Source organism: Calidris pugnax, unplaced genomic scaffold (assembly GCF_001431845.1).
Source record: "Calidris pugnax isolate Ruff unplaced genomic scaffold, ASM143184v1 scaffold49, whole genome shotgun sequence".
NCBI lineage: Eukaryota > Metazoa > Chordata > Aves > Charadriiformes > Scolopacidae > Calidris > Calidris pugnax.
In genome coordinates this window covers 4,622,417-4,649,219 of record NW_015090798.1, presented here as the reverse complement: position 1 = coordinate 4,649,219, position 26,803 = coordinate 4,622,417, and the positions used below count along the sequence as shown (strand labels likewise).

At 38.9% G+C, this 26,803-nt stretch overlaps 2 protein-coding genes across 4 annotated transcripts in view; both read right to left on the bottom strand.

Moving 5' to 3' along the window:
- Positions 1-1,996: 1,996 nt before the first annotated feature.
- On the bottom strand, positions 1,997-6,100 carry LOC106885127 (anaphase-promoting complex subunit 4-like). The gene is made up of 5 exons (XM_014937044.1): positions 6,097-6,100; positions 4,542-4,641; positions 3,742-3,912; positions 2,798-2,921; positions 1,997-2,525 (listed from the first exon to the last, which is right to left on the bottom strand). Exons 1-5 carry the CDS (start codon positions 6,098-6,100, stop codon positions 2,310-2,312), a joined length of 615 nt encoding a protein of 204 aa, XP_014792530.1. The 3' UTR covers positions 1,997-2,309.
- Positions 6,101-6,143: 43 nt separating this feature from the next.
- The window catches only part of ANAPC4 (anaphase promoting complex subunit 4), a 20,866-nt gene continuing 206 nt past the window's right edge, over positions 6,144-26,803 (bottom strand). Inside the window, exons 2-28 of one of the 3 annotated variants that reach the window (XM_014937030.1) lie at positions 26,186-26,291; positions 24,145-24,277; positions 23,438-23,512; positions 23,270-23,296; positions 23,125-23,169; positions 21,657-21,741; positions 20,962-21,072; positions 20,261-20,344; positions 19,917-20,003; positions 19,185-19,249; positions 19,049-19,091; positions 18,869-18,945; positions 18,402-18,502; positions 18,271-18,322; positions 17,908-17,963; positions 16,853-16,902; positions 16,108-16,164; positions 15,887-15,943; positions 15,120-15,213; positions 13,615-13,712; positions 12,603-12,664; positions 12,476-12,514; positions 9,919-10,020; positions 8,689-8,766; positions 7,889-8,059; positions 6,945-7,068; positions 6,144-6,672 (exon numbers count right to left, since the gene is read on the bottom strand). In XM_014937030.1, coding sequence (XP_014792516.1) covers positions 6,457-6,672; positions 6,945-7,068; positions 7,889-8,059; positions 8,689-8,766; positions 9,919-10,020; positions 12,476-12,514; positions 12,603-12,664; positions 13,615-13,712; positions 15,120-15,213; positions 15,887-15,943; positions 16,108-16,164; positions 16,853-16,902; positions 17,908-17,963; positions 18,271-18,322; positions 18,402-18,502; positions 18,869-18,945; positions 19,049-19,091; positions 19,185-19,249; positions 19,917-20,003; positions 20,261-20,344; positions 20,962-21,072; positions 21,657-21,741; positions 23,125-23,169; positions 23,270-23,296; positions 23,438-23,512; positions 24,145-24,277; positions 26,186-26,291 — 2,295 coding nt within the window. In that variant the 3' untranslated portion in view covers positions 6,144-6,456. Of the gene's footprint in view, positions 6,673-6,944; positions 7,069-7,888; positions 8,060-8,688; positions 8,767-9,918; positions 10,021-10,107; positions 10,147-10,231; positions 10,294-11,248; positions 11,347-12,475; positions 12,515-12,602; positions 12,665-13,614; positions 13,713-15,119; positions 15,214-15,886; positions 15,944-16,107; positions 16,165-16,852; positions 16,903-17,907; positions 17,964-18,270; positions 18,323-18,401; positions 18,503-18,868; positions 18,946-19,048; positions 19,092-19,184; positions 19,250-19,916; positions 20,004-20,260; positions 20,345-20,961; positions 21,073-21,656; positions 21,742-23,124; positions 23,170-23,269; positions 23,297-23,437; positions 23,513-24,144; positions 24,278-26,185; positions 26,292-26,803 lie in introns of all 3 variants that reach the window. The other 2 variants (XM_014937031.1, XM_014937032.1) reach the window with 2 other exon arrangements.

Here is a 26,803-nt window from a genome sequence, read left to right as displayed (position 1 = left end):
CTTCTCAGGTATTACTGCAGCCTGTAAGACATGTGAGCCAACTCTGACTACAGATATTAACACAGGCCACAGAAGCTTACTAAAGAACTTAATAACTTACCTAGATGGCTTTCCCATTCTTTCTTAGGCTTAAAGCTTTTTTTAAGTAGGTTTTGCAAAGCCAAGCATTAGGACCTACTGGTGTCATTACAGAAATACTCATCCCCTCTCCCCTCTGCAAAAAGAAACAATTAAAGCAAGCTTTTGCTCACTATTTCTCTCCATCCATCTCCTGTCCTTCTGAGCAGCTGAAGTGGTTGTTTATGAGTGCAATGAAATCCGTGCAAGTGGAAGGCAGGAGTACCACGGCATGCCCAGGCTGGGAAGCAAAACAGCACCAACTGGTGAGAGGCTGAAGCAGGAACTGGGCAATATGGTGAGTTTTAAAGTCGTGGAGCTCAGGCAGAAAGGCACGGACAAAAGGTCTGGAAAAGAGACTACACAAGGTGAACAGAAGAAAACAAATGCTGCCCAAGACCTTCAAAAAACTAGAAATGCTACAAACAAAACAGGTTTACATTAAAAAAAAGAGGCAGCAGTAAATGATTCTTAGAGACATAAAGATTAGTATTACAAAGAGTGGATTGTGTGCACGCTTGCTGAGAATATAAAAGTTCTTTTGACTACAAAACTATGAAGAAAGAATAGCAGAAAAAAGGTTCAATGAGCCTTCAGTTAACATTAAAAAGGGATTACGAAGAAGAGATCAAAGTGGCAAGTGAGATCATTGTGTCCAGACATCATCAAAATCCTGAAAAGCTTCTTAATCAAGTATTTCCTACCACCCTTTTGAAAACAGATGCACAAGCATGTTACTGACACATTTATTATTACAGAAATCTGGTAGCAAAATAAAAATAAGTTTGACAGAAGGAATCAGCAATGCATTCAGAACCACTGACCTAAACTGGTGCATACAATATCCTGGCATCTTGAAATGCAGAAAGTACAGGTACTTATCTAAGCCAGAAACAAAACTCCCATTGACTCAAGTATATCCCGGACTGGATGAGAGAGATGCACAGAATAACCTCAGGAGATTTCCCTGTGGCACAGGACACACCTGCTATTAACACAAATTTAGAAACAATTATGGGCAGGCCAGATCAGATTTCCATATGCCCACAGACTAAAACGACTCAGCAGAAAGCACTGCAAAACAATTGTTTCCAAGCATTCTACTGTGACAATTCTTCAAGTTAGATCAGAAGCCAAGGTTTCCTGGAAGAACACATGGCCAGGCTTAAGCTGAGCGGGTTCTGCTAGAGAGGCAATTTCTCATCAGGAGCAACTGCTCTACAGCAGCAAGTTTTAAGTCAGTTAAGACTGACAGCTTGCAGGGAAGAGGAAAGCATTTTAGCTTTCCAAACGTTGTTTCTAGCTGCTACTGCTTGTCACTATGCCATTCCTACAGCAAGATATAAATTAGCAAGGAACATGACTACGCTGAAGCGTAGGCGTGACATACAGCACCACATCAGAATAATTATAATAATAAAAAATACTCTCTGTTGTAACTTTTCATTACAAAAACACCAGATGGATAAGAGACTGATGAACAATCTCACAGAAACTCCACAGGCTGAGATATGCAAACCTTTGACAGAACATACACACACACAACTGTTGCACTGAGGACTAAAATACTGCACAGATGGAAATACAGTGTTTTTGAGGACAGATGTTCTCAGAAGAGTTTTTAAAAGTATGTATTTAAATAACTAAATAGCTAAATTTTGTTGTCTAACAGCCTTATACTGACCTGCAAGCTCGTAAGAGTTTTTAAAAGTATGTATTTAAATAACTAAATAGCTAAATTTTGTTGTCTAACAGCCTTATGCTGACCTACAAGCTTGCTGTTGGCCATACACACTCTAATTAAATTTTGGCTCTACAGGAAGGTTCTGTACCCATTGCTAGAACATGAACTCCAAGAAGAAAAGAACATCGTCCCGAGTTTTGTTGTTTTCACATACAAGTTCATTTTATGGTAATAACAGTATTCAGGACTGAACATGTTAGCTACAAAAAAAAGTCAGTTGGTATTTCTTTTTCTCCGCACCTATAAAAAATCGCAAACGGAAAAGTTCTCAAGGAAATGTAGTTCATACCAAACCATGTGCCAGACAAAAAAGGATCAAAATACTCTGGAAGACAGACAGTCTTAGCCGAGAAGCAATATGGAATTCCGACCCACAACATCCTTCCACAGCAGCTTGAGCCTGAAGTTAGATCACAGTCTCATCCCGTTACCAGTACAAAAGCCTATGTCAAGGCTCCAGACTTGATTCTTGTTCTTCAGTTTCATCAGGTAGTTCTTCAGCCGCTGCGTCACACACATTGTCCTGGTTATCTGCAGACTGATTCAGCTCCTCAGGCTCCTCAGCAGCAATCTGAGTTGTTTCTTCTTCTTCCTCTTCCTCAGCTTCCCCGTCATCCTCTACATCCATCTCAAACACCCTCACGTGACGGAGGTTTGAACTCAGCTACGGAGACAGCAAGAAGTTTGTGTCAGGAAGTAAAGAAAAGCACCGATACTATTTATAACGTTGGCCAATAGCTTTGAAAATAGCCTTTATCTTTGAAATGGAGGCATCAAGGAAATTAACAGCTTTTTTTATCACTCTGCAGGTTGAAAAGTAAAGCAAGCAGGTCTAAAAACTTCCCTTAGTTTTACCATGTTGTGTAATGAGAGAGATATGACTGTATCCTGACACAGATTGCAGTCCACAGGCTTGTTCACAGATGCAGTACTTACCACACAGGACACTTTTCTAATGCCATTTACAGCGACGTACTGAGCTTTCATGTTCTCCAGCACCCTCCACTGATTCTCCAAGACGACAGCACGCGTGGGTATCTCACCGCTTTGCTCATCCAGCCTGCGCAGAGCCAAGAAGAAAAGCACAATACTAGTACACAAGAAACAATTCCAGTACTAAGGAAAACCTCAGTCGGTCCAGGTTTTTATATGTCCCAGTTTTATTATATCATATGCAACAAGCAGAGAAGCATTTGAAACCATCATAACTCTGCTCTGCCCTTTCAAAGGCGCATCGCTCCAACTCACCCCCACTCACAGGGGATTTCATGAAGGAACTCTGCCTGTTGCAGTGGCCAGGATTACTTTGGACTTGTTTTAATATTTTCTGCTCGTTCTTCAACACCTGATTTCTTTGTGGCAAGAAAAAAGTATTGACAGTTCAGTATGACTTTTTATTTTGAGTTAAAAATATATCTTAAGCAATCCACCAGAGAGGCACAGGGGAATAAAAGGGGACAGATGAAGAAGTATCTCTGTATCCTTATTACAAGGCAGAGGTGTATGAGCAAATATGCTGAGAACATCCCAAATTCAAGTATTCTGACCAGCAAAGTTAGCATCCTCTAAAGAAAAGAAGATTTCTGATTTGACAGGATGCTTTGAATTGGTCCTCCCATTTCACCAGAGCCATGTACACAGGTAGTATTCAGTATCCAAAAAAACAAAACAAATCCCAACCCCCACAAAAACCACAAAACAAACTGTTCAGGAAGCTTCCACCTCCCCACTCCACTCTCCCTGGTGCAAAAAGAGCTTTTGTCTTCAAAATATTTAGGCACGCACACACACAAAGCACGAGTAACTGCACACAAATAGAATATTTGCTTAATCTGCTTTTCAGTTCTGCATTTTCAGACTCGCTCAAAGTTTTTTATTACCTTTTAGTAGAATCCCAGATGAATTCCCTATCTTGATCCTCATCTGTGTAGACTGAAGATAAAGGCAGCTGGGCCAAGACTCTCTCTTTGCCTTCTTGTTCCACACTCTCCTTCAAAACTACAGTGACGGTTTCGTCATCGTAGAAGTGTGCATCTAAACAACTGTAGCATCTACAGGAAAAGTAATTAGAAAGCATCACAGAATGAAACTGAATACAGAACTAAAATATTCTGAGGATGCACAGCATTCACGTTAAAAAGCATTCAGTAGTTAGCAGTGAGCTTTACTGTAAGCAATAAAAAAGGTCAGTCAAGCAGCTAAGACTGAAAGGCAGCCATAACCACAGCAGATTCCTGTATTAAGCAGGAAAAATGATTCTGAAAAAAACCCCACCAAAACTTCCTAGCAATCTTATTTTTTCCCATTTCAGGTGAAATAAAAGAAACAGTAAAACGCAGACACCAAAGAAAATTTTGAAACACAACTGAAGGTTGTGTGTTTCTTGCACGTCTGCCAAAGGTCTAGTTTTCAACTAGAAAACTAAAATTGCCTTGACCTTGAGGTGAAGTGCAAAATAAGACTCCCTCAATCCTGCAGCTTCATGCACCTGTGCCATTTCTGACAGCCCCACTCACTCAGGGGCTACAAGCTGGTCCAGCGCCTGAAGTAGTAACTTGTAGGACAAAAGCCAAACTGTAATGCCTGGGAAGTTAACTTAATGTAAAATAAACACCAGGAAAACATGGTCTTAATTTTAACTGTCTGCAATTCTGGAAGAAAAAGAATCAAATATACTGACCTGGAGTCTGAGCTCTCATTTATACTGTTGTTCAAGAAGTTTCCAAACTCTACTGCAAGAATTCCATTGCTGACAGACCTGGAAGAACAGTGTTTGTTATCTCAGTGATTAATTTCTTTTCTGTTCATAAAGAACCCAAAATCTCTAACGGCAGCCGTGGTAAGAGACGGTGTAAACCTGTCTCAGCTTAGCACGATACACAGCCAAATACCAAGATGAAATAATTGGTGGATAGAAACTTTTTGATTTCTTCTACCCCTCAGCAAAATGTGACTAATGGAGTCAAGAGGGAAACAGTGTCTGGCTTGTGGGAGACAGTTCTTGGCTGAACTCTTGGCTCAACTGTCCTAACCTCAGGTCCATTAAGTTACTTGTTACTCAGATCTAAAGAAAACGAGTTTAGACTATTTTAGATATCAATGAAGGAGGAAAAAAGATCATTTTGTCATCAAAAAAGATAGTTTCACCATGTGTCTTCTTCAGCAGTAAAACTGCTTTAAACATTCCCACCCCTAACACAATTATCTCCTCAAATTAAATAACAGATTATTAAAAACAGTATTTTACAGAAGGGGGAGTTTTGTTTTCTAAACACAGGTTATTTCCATGATCCCACTGCCAGAATGCATCTTAAAACAGTTGTATCTGCACAACCAGGCCATGACAAACTGCATCCTGGACACAGAAGCCCCTGAAGGTACACAAAACTACACACCAAAGAGATGTAGCCTGCTTGTTGCACCTATGAGTCCCCCTCCCATTTTTCCTTAAGAGTATTAAATTACAGGCTGCAAGGGGTAAATCAAAGAATAATATTTACAGTAAGACAAAGCATCACTGAGAGCATGATTCCCTGCACTTTAAGTTTGCACAAGCAAGTAATCCTGTGAGGAGCAAAACCAAGGAAGCCCAATTTTTCTGCTAAGCCTAAAACCATCTTGGGTCTTGTGATTACATTTTCTGTGTCAAATACAACACAAACTCCTCCTGCAGTTTCCTACTGCACTTCCTAAAGTTCTCCTCATTTTCTGTACTATCCAAGAAAGATTGTATTCATGCTGCTTCTTTTTACTTCTCTTTACTTCTTTTGACAAAAGAAAGATTCAAATTGCAATTGTCCCTGTACCCACATGCTGAAGCAAGATATAAATTAGCAAGGAACATGACTACGCTGAAGCGTAGGCGTGACATACAGCACCACATCAGAATAATAATTATAATAATAAAAAATACTCTCTGTTGTAACTTTTCATTACAAAAACACCAGATGGATAAGAGACTGATGAACAATCTCACAGAAACTCCACAGGCTGAGATATGCAAACCTTTGACAGAACATACACACACACAACTGTTGCACTGAGGACTAAAATACTGCACAGATGGAAATACAGTGTTTTTGAGGACAGATGTTCTCAGAAGAGTTTTTAAAAGTATGTATTTAAATAACTAAATAGCTAAATTTTGTTGTCTAACAGCCTTATGCTGACCTACAAGCTTGCTGTTGGCCATACACACTCTAATTAAATTTTGGCTCTACAGGAAGGTTCTGTACCCATTGCTAGAACATGAACTCCAAGAAGAAAAGAACATCGTCCCGAGTTTTGTTGTTTTCACATACAAGTTCATTTTATGGTAATAACAGTATTCAGGACTGAACATGTTAGCTACAAAAAAAAGTCAGTTGGTATTTCTTTTTCTCCGCACCTATAAAAAATCGCAAACGGAAAAGTTCTCAAGGAAATGTAGTTCATACCAAACCATGTGCCAGACAAAAAAGGATCAAAATACTCTGGAAGACAGACAGTCTTAGCCGAGAAGCAATATGGAATTCCGACCCACAACATCCTTCCACAGCAGCTTGAGCCTGAAGTTAGATCACAGTCTCATCCCGTTACCAGTACAAAAGCCTATGTCAAGGCTCCAGACTTGATTCTTGTTCTTCAGTTTCATCAGGTAGTTCTTCAGCCGCTGCGTCACACACATTGTCCTGGTTATCTGCAGACTGATTCAGCTCCTCAGGCTCCTCAGCAGCAATCTGAGTTGTTTCTTCTTCTTCCTCTTCCTCAGCTTCCCCGTCATCCTCTACATCCATCTCAAACACCCTCACGTGACGGAGGTTTGAACTCAGCTATGGAGACAGCAAGAAGTTTGTGTCAGGAAGTAAAGAAAAGCACCGATACTATTTATAACGTTGGCCAATAGCTTTGAAAATAGCCTTTATCTTTGAAATGGAGGCATCAAGGAAATTAACAGCTTTTTTTATCACTCTGCAGGTTGAAAAGTAAAGCAAGCAGGTCTAAAAACTTCCCTTAGTTTTACCATGTTGTGTAATGAGAGAGATATGACTGTATCCTGACACAGATTGCAGTCCACAGGCTTGTTCACAGATGCAGTACTTACCACACAGGACACCTTTCTAATGCCATTTACAGCGACGTACTGAGCTTTCATGTTCTCCAGCACCCTCCACTGATTCTCCAAGACGACAGCACGCGTGGGTATCTCACCGCTTTGCTCATCCAGCCTGCGCAGAGCCAAGAAGAAAAGCACAATACTAGTACACAAGAAACAATTCCAGTACTAAGGAAAACCTCAGTCGGTCCAGGTTTTTATATGTCCCAGTTTTATTATATCATATGCAACAAGCAGAGAAGCATTTGAAACCATCATAACTCTGCTCTGCCCTTTCAAAGGCGCATCGCTCCAACTCACCCCCACTCACAGGGGATTTCATGAAGGAACTCTGCCTGTTGCAGTGGCCAGGATTACTTTGGACTTGTTTTAATATTTTCTGCTCGTTCTTCAACACCTGATTTCTTTGTGGCAAGAAAAAAGTATTGACAGTTCAGTATGACTTTTTATTTTGAGTTAAAAATATATCTTAAGCAATCCACCAGAGAGGCACAGGGGAATAAAAGGGGACAGATGAAGAAGTATCTCTGTATCCTTATTACAAGGCAGAGGTGTATGAGCAAATATGCTGAGAACATCCCAAATTCAACTATTCTGACCAGCAAAGTTAGCATCCTCTAAAGAAAAGAAGATTTCTGATTTGACAGGATGCTTTGAATTGGTCCTCCCATTTCACCAGAGCCATGTACACAGGTAGTATTCAGTATCCAAAAAAACAAAACAAATCCCAACCCCCACAAAAACCACAAAACAAACTGTTCAGGAAGCTTCCACCTCCCCACTCCACTCTCCCTGGTGCAAAAAGAGCTTTTGTCTTCAAAATATTTAGGCACGCACACACACAAAGCACGAGTAACTGCACACAAATAGAATATTTGCTTAATCTGCTTTTCAGTTCTGCATTTTCAGACTCGCTCAAAGTTTTTTATTACCTTTTAGTAGAATCCCAGATGAATTCCCTATCTTGATCCTCATCTGTGTAGACTGAAGATAAAGGCAGCTGGGCCAAGACTCTCTCTTTGCCTTCTTGTTCCACACTCTCCTTCAAAACTACAGTGACGGTTTCGTCATCGTAGAAGTGTGCATCTAAACAACTGTAGCATCTACAGGAAAAGTAATTAGAAAGCATCACAGAATGAAACTGAATACAGAACTAAAATATTCTGAGGATGCACAGCATTCACGTTAAAAAGCATTCAGTAGTTAGCAGTGAGCTTTACTGTAAGCAATAAAAAAGGTCAGTCAAGCAGCTAAGACTGAAAGGCAGCCATAACCACAGCAGATTCCTGTATTAAGCAGGAAAAATGATTCTGAAAAAAACCCCACCAAAACTTCCTAGCAATCTTATTTTTTCCCATTTCAGGTGAAATAAAAGAAACAGTAAAACGCAGACACCAAAGAAAATTTTGAAACACAACTGAAGGTTGTGTGTTTCTTGCACATCTGCCAAAGGTCTAGTTTTCAACTAGAAAACTAAAATTGCCTTGACCTTGAGGTGAAGTGCAAAATAAGACTCCCTCAATCCTGCAGCTTCATGCACCTGTGCCATTTCTGACAGCCCCACTCACTCAGGGACTACAAGCTGGTCCGGCACCTGAAGTAGTAACTTGTAGGACAAAAGCCAAACTGTAATGCCTGGGAAGTTAACTTAATGTAAAATAAACACCAGGAAAACATGGTCTTAATTTTAACTGTCTGCAATTCTGGAAGAAAAAGAATCAAATATACTGACCTGGAGTCTGAGCTCTCATTTATACTGTTGTTCAAGAAGTTTCCAAACTCTACTGCAAGAATTCCATTGCTGACAGACCTGGAAGAACAGTGTTTGTTATCTCAGTGATTAATTTCTTTTCTGTTCATAAAGAACCCAAAATCTCTAACGGCAGCCGTGGTAAGAGACGGTGTAAACCTGTCTCAGCTTAGCACGATACACAGCCAAATACCAAGATGAAATAATTGGTGGATAGAAACTTTTTGATTTCTTCTACCCCTCAGCAAAATGTGACTAATGGAGTCAAGAGGGAAACGGCGTCTGGCTTGTGGGAGACAGTTCTTGGCTGAACTCTTGGCTCAACTGTCCTAACCTCAGGTCCATTAAGTTACTTGTTACTCAGATCTAAAGAAAACGAGTTTAGACTATTTTAGATATCAATGAAGGAGGAAAAAAGATCATTTTGTCATCAAAAAAGATAGTTTCACCATGTGTCTTCTTCAGCAGTAAAACTGCTTTAAACATTCCCACCCCTAACACAATTATCTCCTCAAATTAAATAACAGATTATTAAAAACAGTATTTTACAGAAGGGGGAGTTTTGTTTTCTAAACACAGGTTATTTCCATGATCCCACTGCCAGAATGCATCTTAAAACAGTTGTATCTGCACAACCAGGCCATGACAAACTGCATCCTGGACACAGAAGCCCCTGAAGGTACACAAAACTACACACCAAAGAGATGTAGCCTGCTTGTTGCACCTATGAGTCCCCCTCCCATTTTTCCTTAAGAGTATTAAATTACAGGCTGCAAGGGGTAAATCAAAGAATAATATTTACAGTAAGACAAAGCATCACTGAAAGCATGACTCCCTGCACTTTTTCACTAATATTTACAGTAAGACAAAGCATCACTGAGAGCATGATTCCCTGCACTTTAAGTTTGCACAAGCAAGTAATCCTGTGAGGAGCAAAACCAAGGAAGCCCAATTTTTCTGCTAAGCCTAAAACCATCTTGGGTCTTGTGATTACATTTTCTGTGTCAAATACAACACAAACTCCTCCTGCAGATTCCTACTGCACTTCCTAAAGTTCTCCTCATTTTCTACACTATCCAAGAAAGATTGTATTCATGCTGCTTCTTTTTACTTCTCTTTACTTCTTTTGACAAAAGAAAGATTCAAATTGCAATTGTCTCTCTACCCACATGCTGAAGCTCACAAACCACTTTTTCCCCCTTTTTGTCTTACCTGGAAGTATCAGTATGTCTCCTCAAAATGTATATTTTAGAAATTGAGTTTTCTAATATGGTGAAGAGAACATAATGTATATTGGATGTTTTGTCATTCCACCTGTAATGTGGAGGGAAGAAATTAAAATTTAGGTCAAGTTTTAATAATTGGTAAATGACATAAAACAAGGAAGAGCAGCATACTTACAGAAATGGTAGTTTAAATAATTGGGGTGTGGAATCTTCACTGAAAAGAAAAAAAAACAAACCAGCTTATAAAATGCTACTGTAATTTTGTGCAACTGAGCTTTAGAAATAATGAAAAGAAATACCTTTCAGAAGTTTTGTAAAGAGACATGCAGACTGCTTGATGCACTGACTTTCCAATTACATCCTAACAAATAGAACGAAAATAAGCCAAAAATGCAGGCAGTTATTAATAACTAAACACCTTTTTAAGACTTACCAAACAAACAAACAAACAAAAATCCCTGAGTACATCTCAAACAAACAAACAGACAAACAAACAAAAATCCCTGAATACATCTCATTAGGGCTACAAAGATGATGAGGGGCCTTGAACATATCTCTGATGAGGAAAGGCTGAAGAACTTGGGTCTTTTTAGTCTGGAGAAGAGAAGTCTCAGTGGGGAACTGATCAATGCCTATCCAGTGGTGCCCAGTGACAGGACAAGAGGAAATGGGTACAAACTCGAATATAAAAAGTTCCACCTAAACATGAGGAGGAACTTCGTTCCTGTGAGGGTGGCAGAGCCCTGGAAGAGGCTGCCCAGAGAGGTGGTGGAATCTCCTTCTCTGGAGACATTCAAACCCCACCTGGACACGTTCCTGTGCAACCTGCTCTGGGTGGACCTGCAGAGGCAGGGGGTTGGACTAGATGATCTCCAGAGGTCCCTTCCAACCCCATGTGATTCTGTGATCTGAGTGAAAAATACACCAATATTTTGCTCCAATAATCATCCCTATTTCAAACACTACTGTCGCTTGATACACTTCTTTCATGTTTCTTTATGATATATAGACTAATGTATTGCCAACTAACACAGCTACCTAGTACACAGCGCATACACCAAGCTAAGTAATGTTAAAAATAGGTCCCAATAACATGGGAACAGAAGACATGAAGCAAAAATATCCCCCATTACGCTCTGCCTAGCCAAAGGCTTGAGACATCCCAGCAGTGGTGGAGCTGGGCTACATGCTGCCCCTTGAATTGTATCCACAGGAAGGCAAATATTCAAAACTTCAGGCCTTCCTAAGCATGGCTACTGGCTGCAGTTGGCTGCTTGCCCTAAAAGAAAGTTATCATTTATAGAAATTGAACTTACCGCTGGTTTTTGTAAACACTGATCAATGACCCCTTCCATTTGCCTTTTGACAAAATGCAGTGATTTCTCAGGGTAGTAGGGAAACAAAAGAGGACTTTCTGTAAAGAGATAAAGTTCATTTTAAAAAAAATCCTTGCACCTCTATAAAAACATACTAAAGTGACAAATTTGAATGAGTCCAGCGGTTACAGAGCTAGAGCACATGCTTTAGAAGGAGAAGCTGAGGGGAATAGTGTAAGCCAGTCTAGCTTCAAAATTAGCCCTGCTTTGGTTGGATTAGGTGACTGCCTAAATTATTCCCTGATTGTAAACTCTAACACAAATAACTGAACAGATTACAGTATGAAACAAGACAAATGAATGAAAAACATTGGCCTGCCTGCCCCTTAGGCTTTTCTTCAGAGCCAATTCAAAATTGTAAAAAGATAGAACTGCATTGATCCAAAAGCTACAAACACAGTTGTCATAAAACTATTGTTTAAGCAAAACAATTTCCAGGCTTACAGGAGCTGTGATTTTGCTTTTATAGGACTGATCCATTATTATGAAATTAACTACTTTGTAAGAAGACATTTAGCTTTTGAGACAAATGTCACTACTTATTTTAAGTACATAACCTGTTTCTTTCCCCAGGATTTAGCTGGAAAAATGATAAAAATTACATCAAGCAACAAAACACCAAAGGGTAGAAAGTGTCAATGACTGAAGTATTACTTGTCCCATAAACCTCACAGTTCTGAAAGCGAGACAAACTTCTCAGTACTTGCCAAATTAATACCAACAAAACCACTCTCAAACCATCTCCACAAACAATGACATATGTCGGGTAGTAACAGAAATGAACAGTCAAGTGGTTTACACATTTAAAGTATCAAACATACTTTCAAAGTATGTTTAAAAACACATTCTCTAAGTATTACTTTGCCAAACAAAAATGCTACCAATTCCCTGCTTTTTATTGCATTAAATAGGCAGAAAAAGGCAGTTGTAGCAAATTCTATTGCAAGACAGCTTATGCTGTAGAAGTTTTTCAGTCTGTGGTTTCTAAAGTTAAAGAAGAATCATTCTCACCACGAGCTTGTTATAGCCTCTTACTTCTTTTTCACCACTAATTAACAAAATAGTCTGACTCCAGTCAAAGAGAACAAGTTGGAACACTTCCCCCAGGTACGACCTAAGTGCAATTATTACTTCCTTGAACTGGAAAAGGAAGAGCAGCATACTTACAGAAATGGTAGTTTAAATAATTGAGGTGTGGAATCTTCACTGAAAAGAAAAAAAAAACACAAACCAGCTTATAAAATGCTACTGTAATTTTGTGCAACTGAGCTTTAGAAATAATGAAAAGAAATACCTTTCAGAAGTTTTGTAAAGAGACATGCAGACTGCTTGATGCACTGACTTTCCAATTACATCCTAACAAATAGAACGAAAATAAGCCAAAAATGCAGGCAGTTATTAATAACTAAACACCTTTTTAAGACTTACCAAACAAACAAACAAACAAAAATCCCTGAGTACATCTCATTAGGGCTACAAAGATGCTGAGGGGCCTGGAGCATCTCTCTGATGAGGAAAAGCTGAAGAACTTGGGTCTTTTTAGTCTGGAGAAGACTCAGCAGGGAACCGATCAATGCCTATAAATACTTAAAGGGTGGGTGTCAGGAGGATGGGGCCAGGCTTTTCTCAGTGGTGCCCAGTGACAGGACAAGAGGAAATGGGTACAAACTCGAATATAAAAAGTTCCACCTAAACATGAGGAGGAACTTCGTTCCTGTGAGGGTGGCAGAGCCCTGGAAGAGGCTGCCCAGAGAGGTGGTGGAATCTCCTTCTCTGGAGACATTCAAACCCCACCTGGACACGTTCCTGTGCAACCTGCTCTGGGTGGACCTGCAGAGGCAGGGGGTTGGACTAGATGATCTCCAGAGGTCCCTTCCAACCCCATGTGATTCTGTGATCTGAGTGAAAAATACACCAATATTTTGCTCCAATAATCATCCCTATTTCAAACACTACTGTCGCTTGATACACTTCTTTCATGTTTCTTTATGATATATAGACTAATGTATTGCCAACTAACACAGCTACCTAGTACACAGCGCATACACCAAGCTAATTAATGTTAAAAATAGGTCCCAATAACATGGGAACAGAAGACATGAAGCAAAAATATCCCCCATTACGCTCTGCCTAGCCAAAGGCTTGAGACATCCCAGCAGTGGTGGAGCTGGGCTACATGCTGCCCCTTGAATTGTATCCACAGGAAGGCAAATATTCAAAACTTCAGGCCTTCCTAAGCACGGCTACTGTCTGCAGTTGGCTGCTCGCCCTAAAAGAAAGTTATCATTTATAGAAATTGAACTTACCGCTGGTTTTTGTAAACACTGATCAATGACCCCTTCCATTTGCCTTTTGACAAAATGCAGTGATTTCTCAGGGTAGTAGGGAAACAAAAGAGGGCTTTCTGTAAAGAGATAAAGTTCATTTTAAAAAAAATCCTTGCACCTCTATAAAAACATACTAAAGTGACAAATTTGAATGAGTCCAGCGGTTACAGAGCTAGAGCACATGCTTTAGAAGGAGAAGCTGAGGGGAATAGTGTAAGCCAGTCTAGCTTCAAAATTAGCCCTGCTTTGGTTGGATTAGGTGACTGCCTAAATTATTCCCTGATTGTAAACTCTAACACAAATAACTGAACAGATTACAGTATGAAACAAGACAAATGAATGAAAAACATTGGCCTGCCTGCCCCTTAGGCTTTTCTTCAGAGCCAATTCAAAATTGTAAAAAGATAGAACTGCATTGATCCAAAAGCTACAAACACAGTTGTCATAAAACTATTGTTTAAGCAAAACAATTTCCAGGCTTACAGGAGCTGTGATTTTGCTTTTATAGGACTGATCCATTATTATGAAATTAACTACTTTGTAAGAAGACATTTAGCTTTTGAGACAAATGTCACTACTTATTTTAAGTACATAACCTGTTTCTTTCCCCAGGATTTAGCTGGAAAAATGATAAAAATTACATCAAGCAACAAAACACCAAAGGGTAGAAAGTGTCAATGACTGAAGTATTACTTGTCCCATAAACCTCACAGTTCTGAAAGCGAGACAAACTTCTCAGTACTTGCCAAATTAATACCAACAAAACCACTCTCAAACCATCTCCACAAACAATGACATATGTCGGGTAGTAACAGAAATGAACAGTCAAGTGGTTTACACATTTAAAGTATCAAACATACTTTCAAAGTATGTTTAAAAACACATTCTCTAAATATTACTTTGCCAAACAAAAATGCTACCAATTCCCTGCTTTTTATTGCATTAAATAGGCAGAAAAAGGCAGTTGTAGCAAATTCTATTGCAAGACAGCTTATGCTGTAGAAGTTTTTCAGTCTGTGGTTTCTAAAGTTAAAGAAGAATCATTCTCACCACGAGCTTGTTATAGCCTCTTACTTCTTTTTCACCACTAATTAACAAAATAGTCTGACTCCAGTCAAAGAGAACAAGTTGGAACACTTCCCCCAGGTACGACCTAAGTGCAATTATTACTTCCTTGAACTGGAATTAAGACCTCTTAAAACAGACAACTCTTGCGATTCCTTCCAAGGTGACATTTCTACGACTGGTAAATAAAAGGTAGGAAACTCCTAATACCCAGGAAACATTAATTGCCTGGGTAAGCAGCTACATAAAAACTGTGCAAAATAACAAGGCCCACTGATTTTATTCTACTTGGATGAAGATCCATGACTAACACCATAGAAATAACTCAAAAGCATGAAGAAACAGATTAATCTTCTACATTTATTACATTCTACATAGATCTTTGATTTACTTTTGCTTTTTACTAAGGCACACATTACCTTTAAGATGAGTACTATTTTTAAGAAAGTTAAACCACTGGTTTCCCTCTGTATTAGGTGGTGACACAAGGTCATCATCTTCATCTTTCAAGTACTGGAAAAGAAACAGACATTTGTAAGATTGCATTTTAAGAATAAGGGACATTAGAATTCACCTCCAATATTGCCCCTCACAAGACTGTTAAACATTTCTTCTTAATTTAACACGCCCTACTCTTAAAACTAAATATTCTACCCCTTCTTGAAAAAATAAGAAAAATCAACTATAATCTAAGATCATATAGCGGTATCTCCTTAAGAAACTGATTTTTAAATCAAGCTTGAGCACAAATGTTTTGAAATCCAGTGAGCAATGGCACAAAGCCAACAAATACATTTCAGTTTTACAATACTGTTGCTGGCTGAGAAGAAGCTTGACCCTTTTCCTAAAAATACAGCATGCGCAAGGGAAAAACTATAAGATAAGTTTTTTAACACTCCTTTTCAACAAAGCCAACAAATACATTTCAGTTTTACATTACTGTTGCTGGCTGAGAAGAAGTTTGACCCTTTTCCTAAAAATACAGCATGTGCAAGGGAAAAACTATAAGTTTTTTAACACTCCTTTTCCTAATAATGGTGGAAAATAATTAAAGTACTGCCCCTTACCATTACTGGATCGGGCAACACAGAACAAAAGGGACAGAAAAGTGGGCACAGCTTTAAAAGCTTTTCCATCTAAGGATTTTCTCATTTATTCTTTTTCCATTTATTCCCTAGTTCTTTACCTGGCCAACTCTCTCCACGTTGAAGTATTTTCCTTTACGATTGTAAAGTTCTGGGGCCTGAAAATAATAACACAAAACAAAACTGTTATTTAATACCAAAGTTAATGAGAAGTAGTGTGCAAAAAGATGGCTTAGTTATTTTATTCTAAGATTTTTCAGACTCATTTCTTGGCAGAAAAAATGCAGTCAGATGCTGCACTTGGCAAACCGATATGCCTTACCTCATTGAAGTGTTCAGTAAGAAAATCAGCAACAAACGTGATATCTTTTTGAGTCATCTAAAAGGAAAAAAACCAAAAAAAACAGTGGTGAGAAAAGCAAAGGATAAGAAATACATTTCAATGAACACATGTTGGGTAGGCTGGGCAAGCACAGCGCCCTCTCCTGCCCTCACAGGGCAAGTGCCCCAGCTCCAACCTGCTTGGGAGCTCCCTCTCTACTGAACTCATTCCAGTTTATTCACCTCTGTCTTACACAATCACCCAGGTTGGAAGGGACCTTTCAGATCATCTAGTCCAACCATCAACCCAACACTGACAAAAACCATCACTAAACCATATTTCTAAGCACTACATCTACCTCTCTTCTAAATACCTCCAGGGATGGTGACTCCACTGCTTCCCTGGGTAGCCCATTCCAGTGCTAAACCTTTCAGCATAAAATTTTTTCCTAATATCCAACCTAAACCTCCCCTGGTGCCACTTGAGGCTGTTTCCTCTTGTCCTATTGCCTGTTACTTGGGAGCAGAGACCAACCCCCACCTCTCTACACCCTCCTTTCAGGTATCCATGAACATTTCAATTCACACAAGACAGCATATTAGTGTGAATCTGCAGGCATCAACTCTCTCAAAGAAATGACACAGATACTTTCCTTTAAATTCTGGAACAAAAATAAACCTTTAACCTTGCGTTCAAGTCAAGCAGAATACAGAGTATACCATTATTTATTAGAAAATGTTACTACTACCTTGTTCAGTTCTGGAAGCACGTGATCTTCTGACATCCTCAACATGGCTGAGGGAAAAATTATATGCTTACTGCATTAATAGTATTATGTTTTCTTATTATTCTTAATTTTCCATGGCTATGTAATAAGACACTGCTGATAAAACAGGAAAGAATAATTTGTCAGAAGCAAAAGTGTCTGGAATGAAGGATTATGAATTGAGACTGAAATTTGGTCTCACTTGTCCCACAAGCTTACAATACAAATCTTGGCAACTTTTTATGCTTAATCTTTTCCAACTGCACTGTACCCTGTCCAAGACTGAGACAAGGTTATCATAAAAAGGATTCATATGAATTTATTCACATACAAAGAGTGTAAAAGGTATATATATATAAAAACCTTACAGCTAACTAGGTGTCCACAGGAGAAACCAACAAGTGACAAAGGACAGTCAGATTATACTTCAAATTTGGTGTAAACTAAATAAATTCCTATAGTTTCTCCAAGTCAAAACCAGTGCATTGTTAATGAAGCAGACAATAGTTTGGAGTAAACATTACAGGATAAGTATACACAATACCTACAGTACACACAGTAAGTTTATTTGAGAACCATCAAATTTATAATCTATGTGTTTAATATCATAATTCTTCTTGCCTCATCAACTGTAACCTTTTAGATGTCCAGAATTTTTCTATGGCAGAAATAACTACAAAGGACAGTCAGACTATACTTCAAATTTGGTGTAAACTAAATAAATTCCTACAGTTTCTCCAAGTCAAGACCAGTGAATTGTTCATGAAGCAGACAATAGTTTGGAGTAAACATTACAGGATAAGTATACACAATACCTACAGTACACACAGTAAGTTTATTTGAGAACCATCAAATTTATGATCTATGAGTTTAATATCGTAATTCTTCTTGCCTCATCAACTGCAACCTTTTAGATGTCCAGAATTTTTCTATGGCAGAAATAACTAGACTGTTATAACTACAGCTGGCTTAATTACTTGCCAGCATTTCAATGCTTACAATACAAAACAGATAGGGGATGCTTTCTAGCTTACCCACATACAGCCATCGAAAGAACGCTTTGAAGTTTTTCATACTGCTGTCGATAACTCTGAGCAAGAAACAAGAAAAGAAATTAAAGATCTAAATGTCACAAGCTGCTCCAAGCTCAAGTCCCCCAAGCTTTAAGAAAGGCCTGCAAGCACTATCAATTTTTTAAAAAAATGCACAAAGCAACCTTCTACGTAAGGCTGTTCTTAGGGTATGAGCCCAAGAGATGCAGTGAGATCAGATTAAATAAATCTTACCACCAGAGGAGCCTTGCTCCCCCAACCTCCTCTATTCCCAGCCACATGCTGCCCCTAAGACACCAAACTCAAAAGGGCATATTTTTTAAACTCTCCAGACTTTATACTTACTGCAGCAGCTCGTTTGCTTTCAGGATGAAAGAACCAACAGCAGTAATAGCCTCTGCAAAAAGAGCTCACCGTTATTATTAAGCTTTCAGAAGAGAAATCAGAGCGGGTAAGTAGCATATGCACTACTGTACCTTCAATTCCAGATGCATCTAATCCCAGAGACTCATATTTTTGTTTCCACAAAGCCATTCCTTTCAATTCACTCAAGTGGTATAGAAGTGCCTCAGAGCCACTAGGAAGCAAGAGCAAAGTAGTATAATTTTTAGTCACGCTTTGGGGATTGTTCAAAATACTTCAATAGTTGTCCATTGCCCAAAAGTAAAACTGTACATTTTGCCATGACCACGGTCTCTGCATCAAAGAATCACAGAATGGTTTTGGTTGGAAGGGACCTTAAAGATCATGGAGTTCCAACCCCCCTGCCATGGGCAGGGACACCTCCCACCAGACCAGGTTGCCCAAAGCCCCATCCAGCCTGGCCTTGAGGTGCCACCAGCACACCTACACACAAAGAACCACCAATACAGCGTATTGTCTTTTAACAAAGCATATAATTATGTCATTTTATCTATAATTCATTGGACCTTCTGTGACTTACCTCTGCAAGTGACTTATGACCAACTTCTGTATACTGGAATAGGAAGACTCTATGGACTGACCAAGTTTTTTTAAACCCTGTTAAAAAAGGAATACAAACATATAATAATGCTCTGTTAACTTAACAGTGATTAAAATATATTGAAATAGATTATTTTAATGATAAATAATATTACCATACCTTTACTGTCAGTTGGTTCATTAGTAATGCCTGAAGTTCCAGACTGAAGGGGGTGGGGGAGAGAACCAAATATGAATTAATTTTGTGTTTCAGTATCAAATGAAAATGCGTACTCAGATAAAACAACAATAACTACCTTGCTTTGCCCCATAACAACAGCTGCATAAACTCATCCTGAACAGAAGTGGTTGTATTCTTTTCCTGTCAGTCAAAATGATTGAAATAGATTGGTGAAATGATTAAATCCAGGCTACCAAATATTCCCACAAACACTTCAATTAAAAGTCTATCGGAAAACCCACCCATACCCTCCAATGCTGAAATCAGGCTACTGATCACAGGAAATTTTCTAGTGTCTTAAGTTATTTTCGATAAAAATTCTAAGCAGTTTGCCATCATCAAGAATCTATTTTTAAAATAAATAAACAACTTATTTGATTCAATTAATTTCTAGCCGTGGTCAATGAACACAAAACTTAAGCAAATCCAAGAGCATCTTTATCGCAGCTGTTATACACGCTCCGTTAAATTAGGCTGTAAGTGCTGGTGGGCTGTTATTCAACATGTACAGTATTGACTTTATCGGTGACTAAAGTACAAAGAGCACAACTTAAATAGCTGTGCAAGCTGAAAACGATCACCATTGAATAACTTAAATAAAATAGTGTCACAATACAATCGCACTTGATTGTACTTGGATATTTTCAGCCTCACTTGACACGTAAGAGCTTCCAGGCTGCCTCTGAACTTAGAGATCGTTATCTGGAGGCATTATGCTTAAACCACATTAAGTATGTTCACGTGAACAACAGAACTACTGCATTATTTATTTTTTTTTTTTCCAAAAGAATGGTTAATACCACAGTACCTGCACAAACTTTGTCAGTCGTGAGTCCATCTGCATCAGTATTTCTTCCCAAGCCTCACACATGCACGTCAGTGACAACTTTATATACTGGGATAGACACAGACATGGGCATTATTCCCTTGATCCCCCCTCTTCAAAACACAGGCAAGAATCTTACAATGCAAAGGGAAGATATACTGTAGCTATTATATAAAATCTATAATCAAATTCCAAGTTAGAGCCCTACATCTACTTACAACCAACTTAAGCTACTTAGTAGAAAACTCTTATTTTCCTTGCATTATTGAGAATAGTGAAGCCTGTAAGAGCCGTGATATTAAAAGGATGGTGTAACACAACTGTACCTGTAACAGAGTTGAAATGTGAGTAAACTTCCGAGCCATTCGAGTCACCTCGGGTAAGTAACTTGATAAGAGACTAGTGTCCAGCTGTAACACATGGAACACACAACAGTGAACAGACAACAACAAATTTTAGATTACAGAAACAAAAAGCCTGACCGGGGAAGACCCACAGGAAAACTCCTCCCCCATTTCCTGAAAGTTGATTTTAAGAGGGAAACACATTTAACTCAAAGGGGCAATAAATATTTTTAATACATCTATAAAAACCCCTGATTAAGTTCCTCATTTTGGAGTTTTAACTGTAATAGTTTTAAGGGTGACTGTTCTGAACAGACTGGATAGATAACTGTAATAGTTTTAAGGGTGACTGTTCTGGATAGACTGGATAATCAACGGCACTGGTTCTATGTCTTTGTGTGCAGAATGAAGAAAATCTGAATAACTCTAAGTGTTATTGACTAACTGAAGGCTATATTTAAAGTAGTATTTTAAAAGAATGCCTCAGATCATCATCATCAGTCTCATCAGTAAAACTGCACGTTAACACGATAAATACAAAAACGAAGTCGGGGTGAATTTCACGAAGGCTGGAAATAATTTTTGTTTTTTCCTGCAAATAACAGGAAAGCAATAAAGCCACCAGAAAGCAATTTAAAAAGCAGTTTCACTTTTAAAGAATATTTTAAAATTACATTACTTGCCTGAAAATATGTTATCTCTGCTTCGCTGTCTGAGGAGTCTCGTATCTCTGTAATAACCGACAGTGATTTCAAATCACTAGACAAACACAGTCCACGGCAAGAACCTGCCACCTGAAGGATTCCAGTATAAAAGTTCATGAAATATTGCATTTCCTCTCAGATGTATTTACTGCTCTAACACATTCACACACACAGAAGGCTGCATTCAATGACATGTAAAAGCCAAGTGGAATTTTCAGCTACTGTTCAGGAAGAAAAGCACTCCTTTCACTATGGATTAGTGCTGAACTTTTTTTGTTTGAAACGAGATGTTAAAATTGCCAGATTTAAAATGTCTTTCCAGCAAAAACCACACAACCCCACTGAGATGAACAGTTATTTCCTTTCTTTAAACTTCAACAACCCAGTTTCACTGAAGCGTAAGCACACATTTATTTTTTCACCCAATTCAGCTGAAGTTTGGTATAGTATGAAGAGAAAACGTTGTTTGAAACGAGATGTTAAAATTGCCAGAGTTAAAATGTCCTTCCAAGCAAAAGCCACACAACCCCCTTGAGATGAACAATTATTTCCTTTCTTTAAACTTCAACAACCCAGTTTCACTGAAGCGTAAGCACACATATGTATTTTTTCACCCAATTCAGCTGTAGTTTGGTATAGTATGAAGAGAAAACATGGAAAGAAATGGAACATACCCCAGTTACTGCAGCAATCTTAAACATTCCATAGGCATATATCTCAATAAATCCTGAGCTGCCACCAAGGACAAGAGCATTAAGTCTATAAAAAATAGAAGAATGTGTGTTGATGAGCATACTGAAACAAAGTCTAATGCACACAAATACAATTCTTCACACTTCAATTCTATCCCTCTACTAAAGATCTTCTAAGGAATTACTGAACAAAAAGGAACACTGTACTACTGCCTGCGATCCAAGAAATTTAAGAACCAAAAAATTATTAGCTGGGATTTCATTTATAAGACCTGCCTCTAACACTTACAGAGAGAGTATCAATTACCAAATTAACTGAGAGAATAGGGAAGAAAAACCCCAACACAATTTAGACACAGAATTGCTTCTTTACTAACTGTATAACTTCTAGAAAACAAAAGCACTGACCAATACAGCTGCAAAGCATTCTTACAAAGCTAATTCTCTATTCCTCAGAGTTTATCCTAACTACGTGCAGAGTAAGTTTGTTGCAGTCACTCAGTGGCACTCCCCAGCAAAACCATAAAGGCAATAAATATTTGGCATGGATGCAGCAGCAGAGAACAGCCACAAGTAACCAGAAACAGAAACCCAGTTCAAAGAATAGGGGCTGGGACAGACAGATCTGTCTTTTGCTCACTTGTTAAAACCAACTTGCAGCCACCACCTCTCTCTTTCTAGCAAGTAAGTCCTGCTGTAAGAAGAAGTATCAAGTCTTAAAAAGAAATAACTGGTGGTAGACAAGAGACGTAAATTTTGAAATAAGGAGAACAATTCTCAGTGGGAGACTGAGGAAAAATTCACTCAGAATAAGGAGAACAATTCTCAGTGGGAGACTGTAAGACCAGTGAGTGGAAAAACAAAGCACAGAGGTTAAGATGCACCACAAGCACTCCATGATGCCATTCTCAGGCTGCTGAGCTACACTTCCTCCAGCTGCTCCTCATGTGTCCTATCAAGAGATGCTTACTGGATCTTAAAGTAACCCTACTACAGCTGATTTCAGAGCTAATGTTAAGTTTAGCTTTAGCACACTCGTGCAAACCCACAGGAATTCCCTGTCTGTAACAAGCATTCACAAATGTCTCCATGACCAGCTTAAGTAACACACACAACTGAGTCTTACAAATGCACCCCAAGAAATCTTCTTCTAAGGAAATGAAGATGTGGCACCAACAGCAGTTGCTGATAAAGTATCTTATAACCCCTCTAAATTGAGTAGAAAAGGTGTAAACTGATGGAGACTTTTTTCCTAATATATTATTTGAACTTCATCTTTGTATACGAAAAAAGAGACATTCCATATCCTTTCTTCAGAACCCTTAAAAACAGATTAACTTAAAAATAAACCCTACTTATCCATTATATTACAGCTTAAAAAAAAACAACCAACCAAAGAAAAAAAAAACCACAACACCCAATCCCACAACAACCCACATATGGAATTTACCTCACATCACCCAGGAGCTTCATAATCTCATCTGACTTTTCTTCACTGAAATACAAAACATATGATTGGAGGTTATATAGCTTGTCTCAACACCAGAAAACAAGATAAAATTATAAAAGAGAGAAAGAAGATGACAATTTCTTACCTGAAAATTTTTGCAGTGGTGCTGTAACTGAAAACAAAATAATTATTCTCAATAACAGTGATCAGACACGCAACCCAAAGCATCTGGAGAGCATTAAAGATGAATAATCAAAACAATGACAACAAAGGACAAATTATCACTTCTCAAGCTTACTAGTATAATGCTTACTTTTTTGGTAGCGCTGGTAATTTAGGCAAAAGGAGATTGGATTCATCCTCAGCGTTGTAGAAGGAAGTGAGAACACTGAAAAAGAAATAACTGTCTTTACCACCCAAGCTGTAAAAATTGGTGGTGGGGGGGAAGAGGATTTCTTACTAACTTCAAAGTTACAGCATGTATCCATAACTGTCTTTACCACCCAAGCTGTAAAAAGTGGTGGTGGGGGGGGAAGAGGATTTCTTTCTAACTTCAAAGGTACAGCATGTATCTAATACGTCATGTATGTTAAAGAGTTACAAGTATCAGAGGATGATCCCTTATGGGGCCTTTAATAGATAATTTATCAAATGATCAAGTTAATAAAACAAGTCTGAAAAATGTTTGGAAGTATCAGAGGATGATCCCTTATGGGGCCTATAATAGATAATTTATCAAATGATCAAATTAATAAAACAAGTCTGAAAAACGTTTGGTTTTTTTTTTTTATCTCCACCAAAGGAGAAGATAAAGTTTGTACCTGCTGGCTCAGTAGCTTGCCACCTCATCATCTGTAATGCAGTTACTGACTGAGGCTTTCTGTTTGAACCCTGTACAGCCATGCCTGCCTACGTCTCAATAGAACTTTTATATGATTGTTCATAAGATGCTAAGTATAAATTATTAGTGAGGTGACACTACACAGCCCACAGTCTACTTCTAGAGTTTTTTGGACTCACCTGCTTTCCTCAGTTACTTCCATCCAGTGCATGTAAGTAATAGATGAGTCCACGGAAAAGGAGTGCAAGCTTTCAGGTTTTTCCACGTCACACAGAATAATCCGTTTGGTATCAGAGAGGCCGAAAGCCAAAACTAGAGAAAGAGGAGTAAAACGTGTAAAAACCAACACAGAAAACTTCGTAGTTACTTTAAGAGTGGATCAGAAAATACTGGACAGATTTTTCTCTTTGTCTATATGCACACTTGTCATGGTTTCAGTGGGGAGCAATCTAATTTCTTCACTTGCAGCTGGTACAAGTGCTGTGTTTTGGATTTGGGATGAAAGCAGTGTTGACACTGGTGTTTTTGGTTGTTGCTGAGCGGTCAAGGCCTTTTCTGCTCCTCACACCACCCTACCAGTGAGTAGATGAGGAGGGGGCACAAGAAGTTGGGAGGAGACATAACAAGGACAGCTGACCCCATGAGTTTTCTCACTTTTCCTCTTCTGATTCTCTTCCCCATCCCAACTAGAGGAGTAAGCGAGTGGCTGCGTGGTCCCAGCTGCCAGCTGGGGTTAAACCATGACAGTCTGTTTCAGCCCTGCAAGCTGGGCACCAAAAAGGATTGTTGTGGTTTAGCAGTTTTCCCCCTTCACAGAATCACAGAATAATATGGGGTTGGAAGAGACTTCTAGAGATCATTGAGTCCAACCCCCTGCCAGAGCAGGAAAGGAAGGGAAAGGAAATTAACTCTGTCCCAGCTGAAGCCAGGACAACAGTCCTTCCAAAGTCTTGTTTGAAACCTACATATCAAAATGAAGGTTGGAACTCCTGTCATACTTCAGATGATAAATTTAAGCCAAAGGCCATGATCCCACAATTATTTATCTACATGTTGAACTGAACATGCTTCTAACACTTCTGACTACACTTAGGATAAAGCAGAAGTATCAGTTTTTGCAAATTTGAGGCCAAATTGTATATAAAGACTGCCCGCTTAGAAAAGTTTGGGTTTTATTACAACAAAATGCAATTTAACACTTGCTGAGCAACCTCTGCATCACCTTCTTCTTAACTTTATTAATCCACAAAAGCATATGGCAGGCAAAGTTTCTATGCTTAATTCCTCATAATCACTGGCAACCAGCTTAAAAATAAGTTTCTTAAACTTCTCTAACTCCACTAGGTATTTTTACCCACATCATGGATGAAGATTAATCCCATTCTCTGGCTTCTAATGAGTCAAAAAATTAACTAATTTCCATCTTAGCTTTATTAATCTACTAATTTCAACATTCTTTCTGTTGGTAAGAAAAAGGATTTTTGTCTTCTCTGGTGTATTAGAGCAACTTTAGCCTCTGAAGTTTGTCTATGCTAAATAAACTAAGCTCTTTAGTCACCCCTATTCAGCCAGACTCTCTACTCACACACATAATACATTTTGTCATTCAAATAAAAATAGTCTGCTTAGTTAGGAACGGGAAATTTTGCTGTACCTTGATAAACAGTAATTTGGACATCCATCCACCTTGCAAGCCTTTTTTGCTATTGCTCTCAACAGTGTAACTCCATTACTTTGAATAAACCTACGTAAAATTAAGTCCCCCTTCTCTCTAAACACAGTTTAACTGAAAATTATCTTCATGAGTAAGCGGTATCATCACCACAAATTTCACTGATTTTCAATGGCAATTTCATTGAACCATTATTGCACAGAAGGGGGCCTACAGGAGAGATGGGGAGGGACTCCTGATCAGGGAGTGGAGCCATAGGATGAGGGGGGACAGTTTTAAACTGAAAGAGGGGAGATTTAGATGAGATCTCAGGAAGAAATTCTTTCCTGTGAGGGTGGTGAGACACTGGAACAGGTTGCCCAGAGAAGCTGTGGCTGCCCCATCCCTGGAGGGGTTCAAGGCCAGGCTGGATGGGGCTTGGAGCAACCTGGTCTGGTGGGAGGTGTCCCTGCCTGTGGCAGGGGGTTGGAACTGGGTGATCTTTAAGGTCCCCTCCAACCCAAACCATTCGGTGATGATTCTATAACACCCCATATACTTGTCTTTACTTTTGCCATCTGGTCTCCAGGCAAGAGCAGTCACTTCTTTTCCTGTATTTTCATTCGGAGGCAAACTCCACACCCGTTGGAAGTTGGCGAGCCGATGGAGCAAAACCTACAAACACACCAAAAAACAGAAAAATAAATCACGTTGTCCCATTAATACCTGTATTAGACCAGTTCAAGGTGCACTTTTTTTTACCATTCTTTAGAATCATAGAATTGCCCAGGTTGGAAGGGATCTTCAAGATCATCTAGTCCAACCCTCAGCCTAATTCTGATAAAAAACCATCACTAAACCATGTCACTAAGCACTATGCCAAGCCGTCTTTTAAATACCTCCAGGTAAATACCTCCTTTAATAACCCTAAATATTTTACCATCCCTTAATAAATATACATCTTAAGTATCACCTGCTCCTCTAGTAGATGACTGACTCCTATTTTAGGGTACAGCACACCGTTTATGACACAGCAAGAGAGAGAAACAGGCCCTGCACTGTGCCAGCCTGGAAGCCCCTAACCAGCAAGGGTTACCCACTCTTCTCCAGCAGAGCCGGCCTCAGAGCACAGCCCTCTGTCTTCAGCAATTCCAGGGGGGAAAAAAACCATAAAACCAAAATACTTT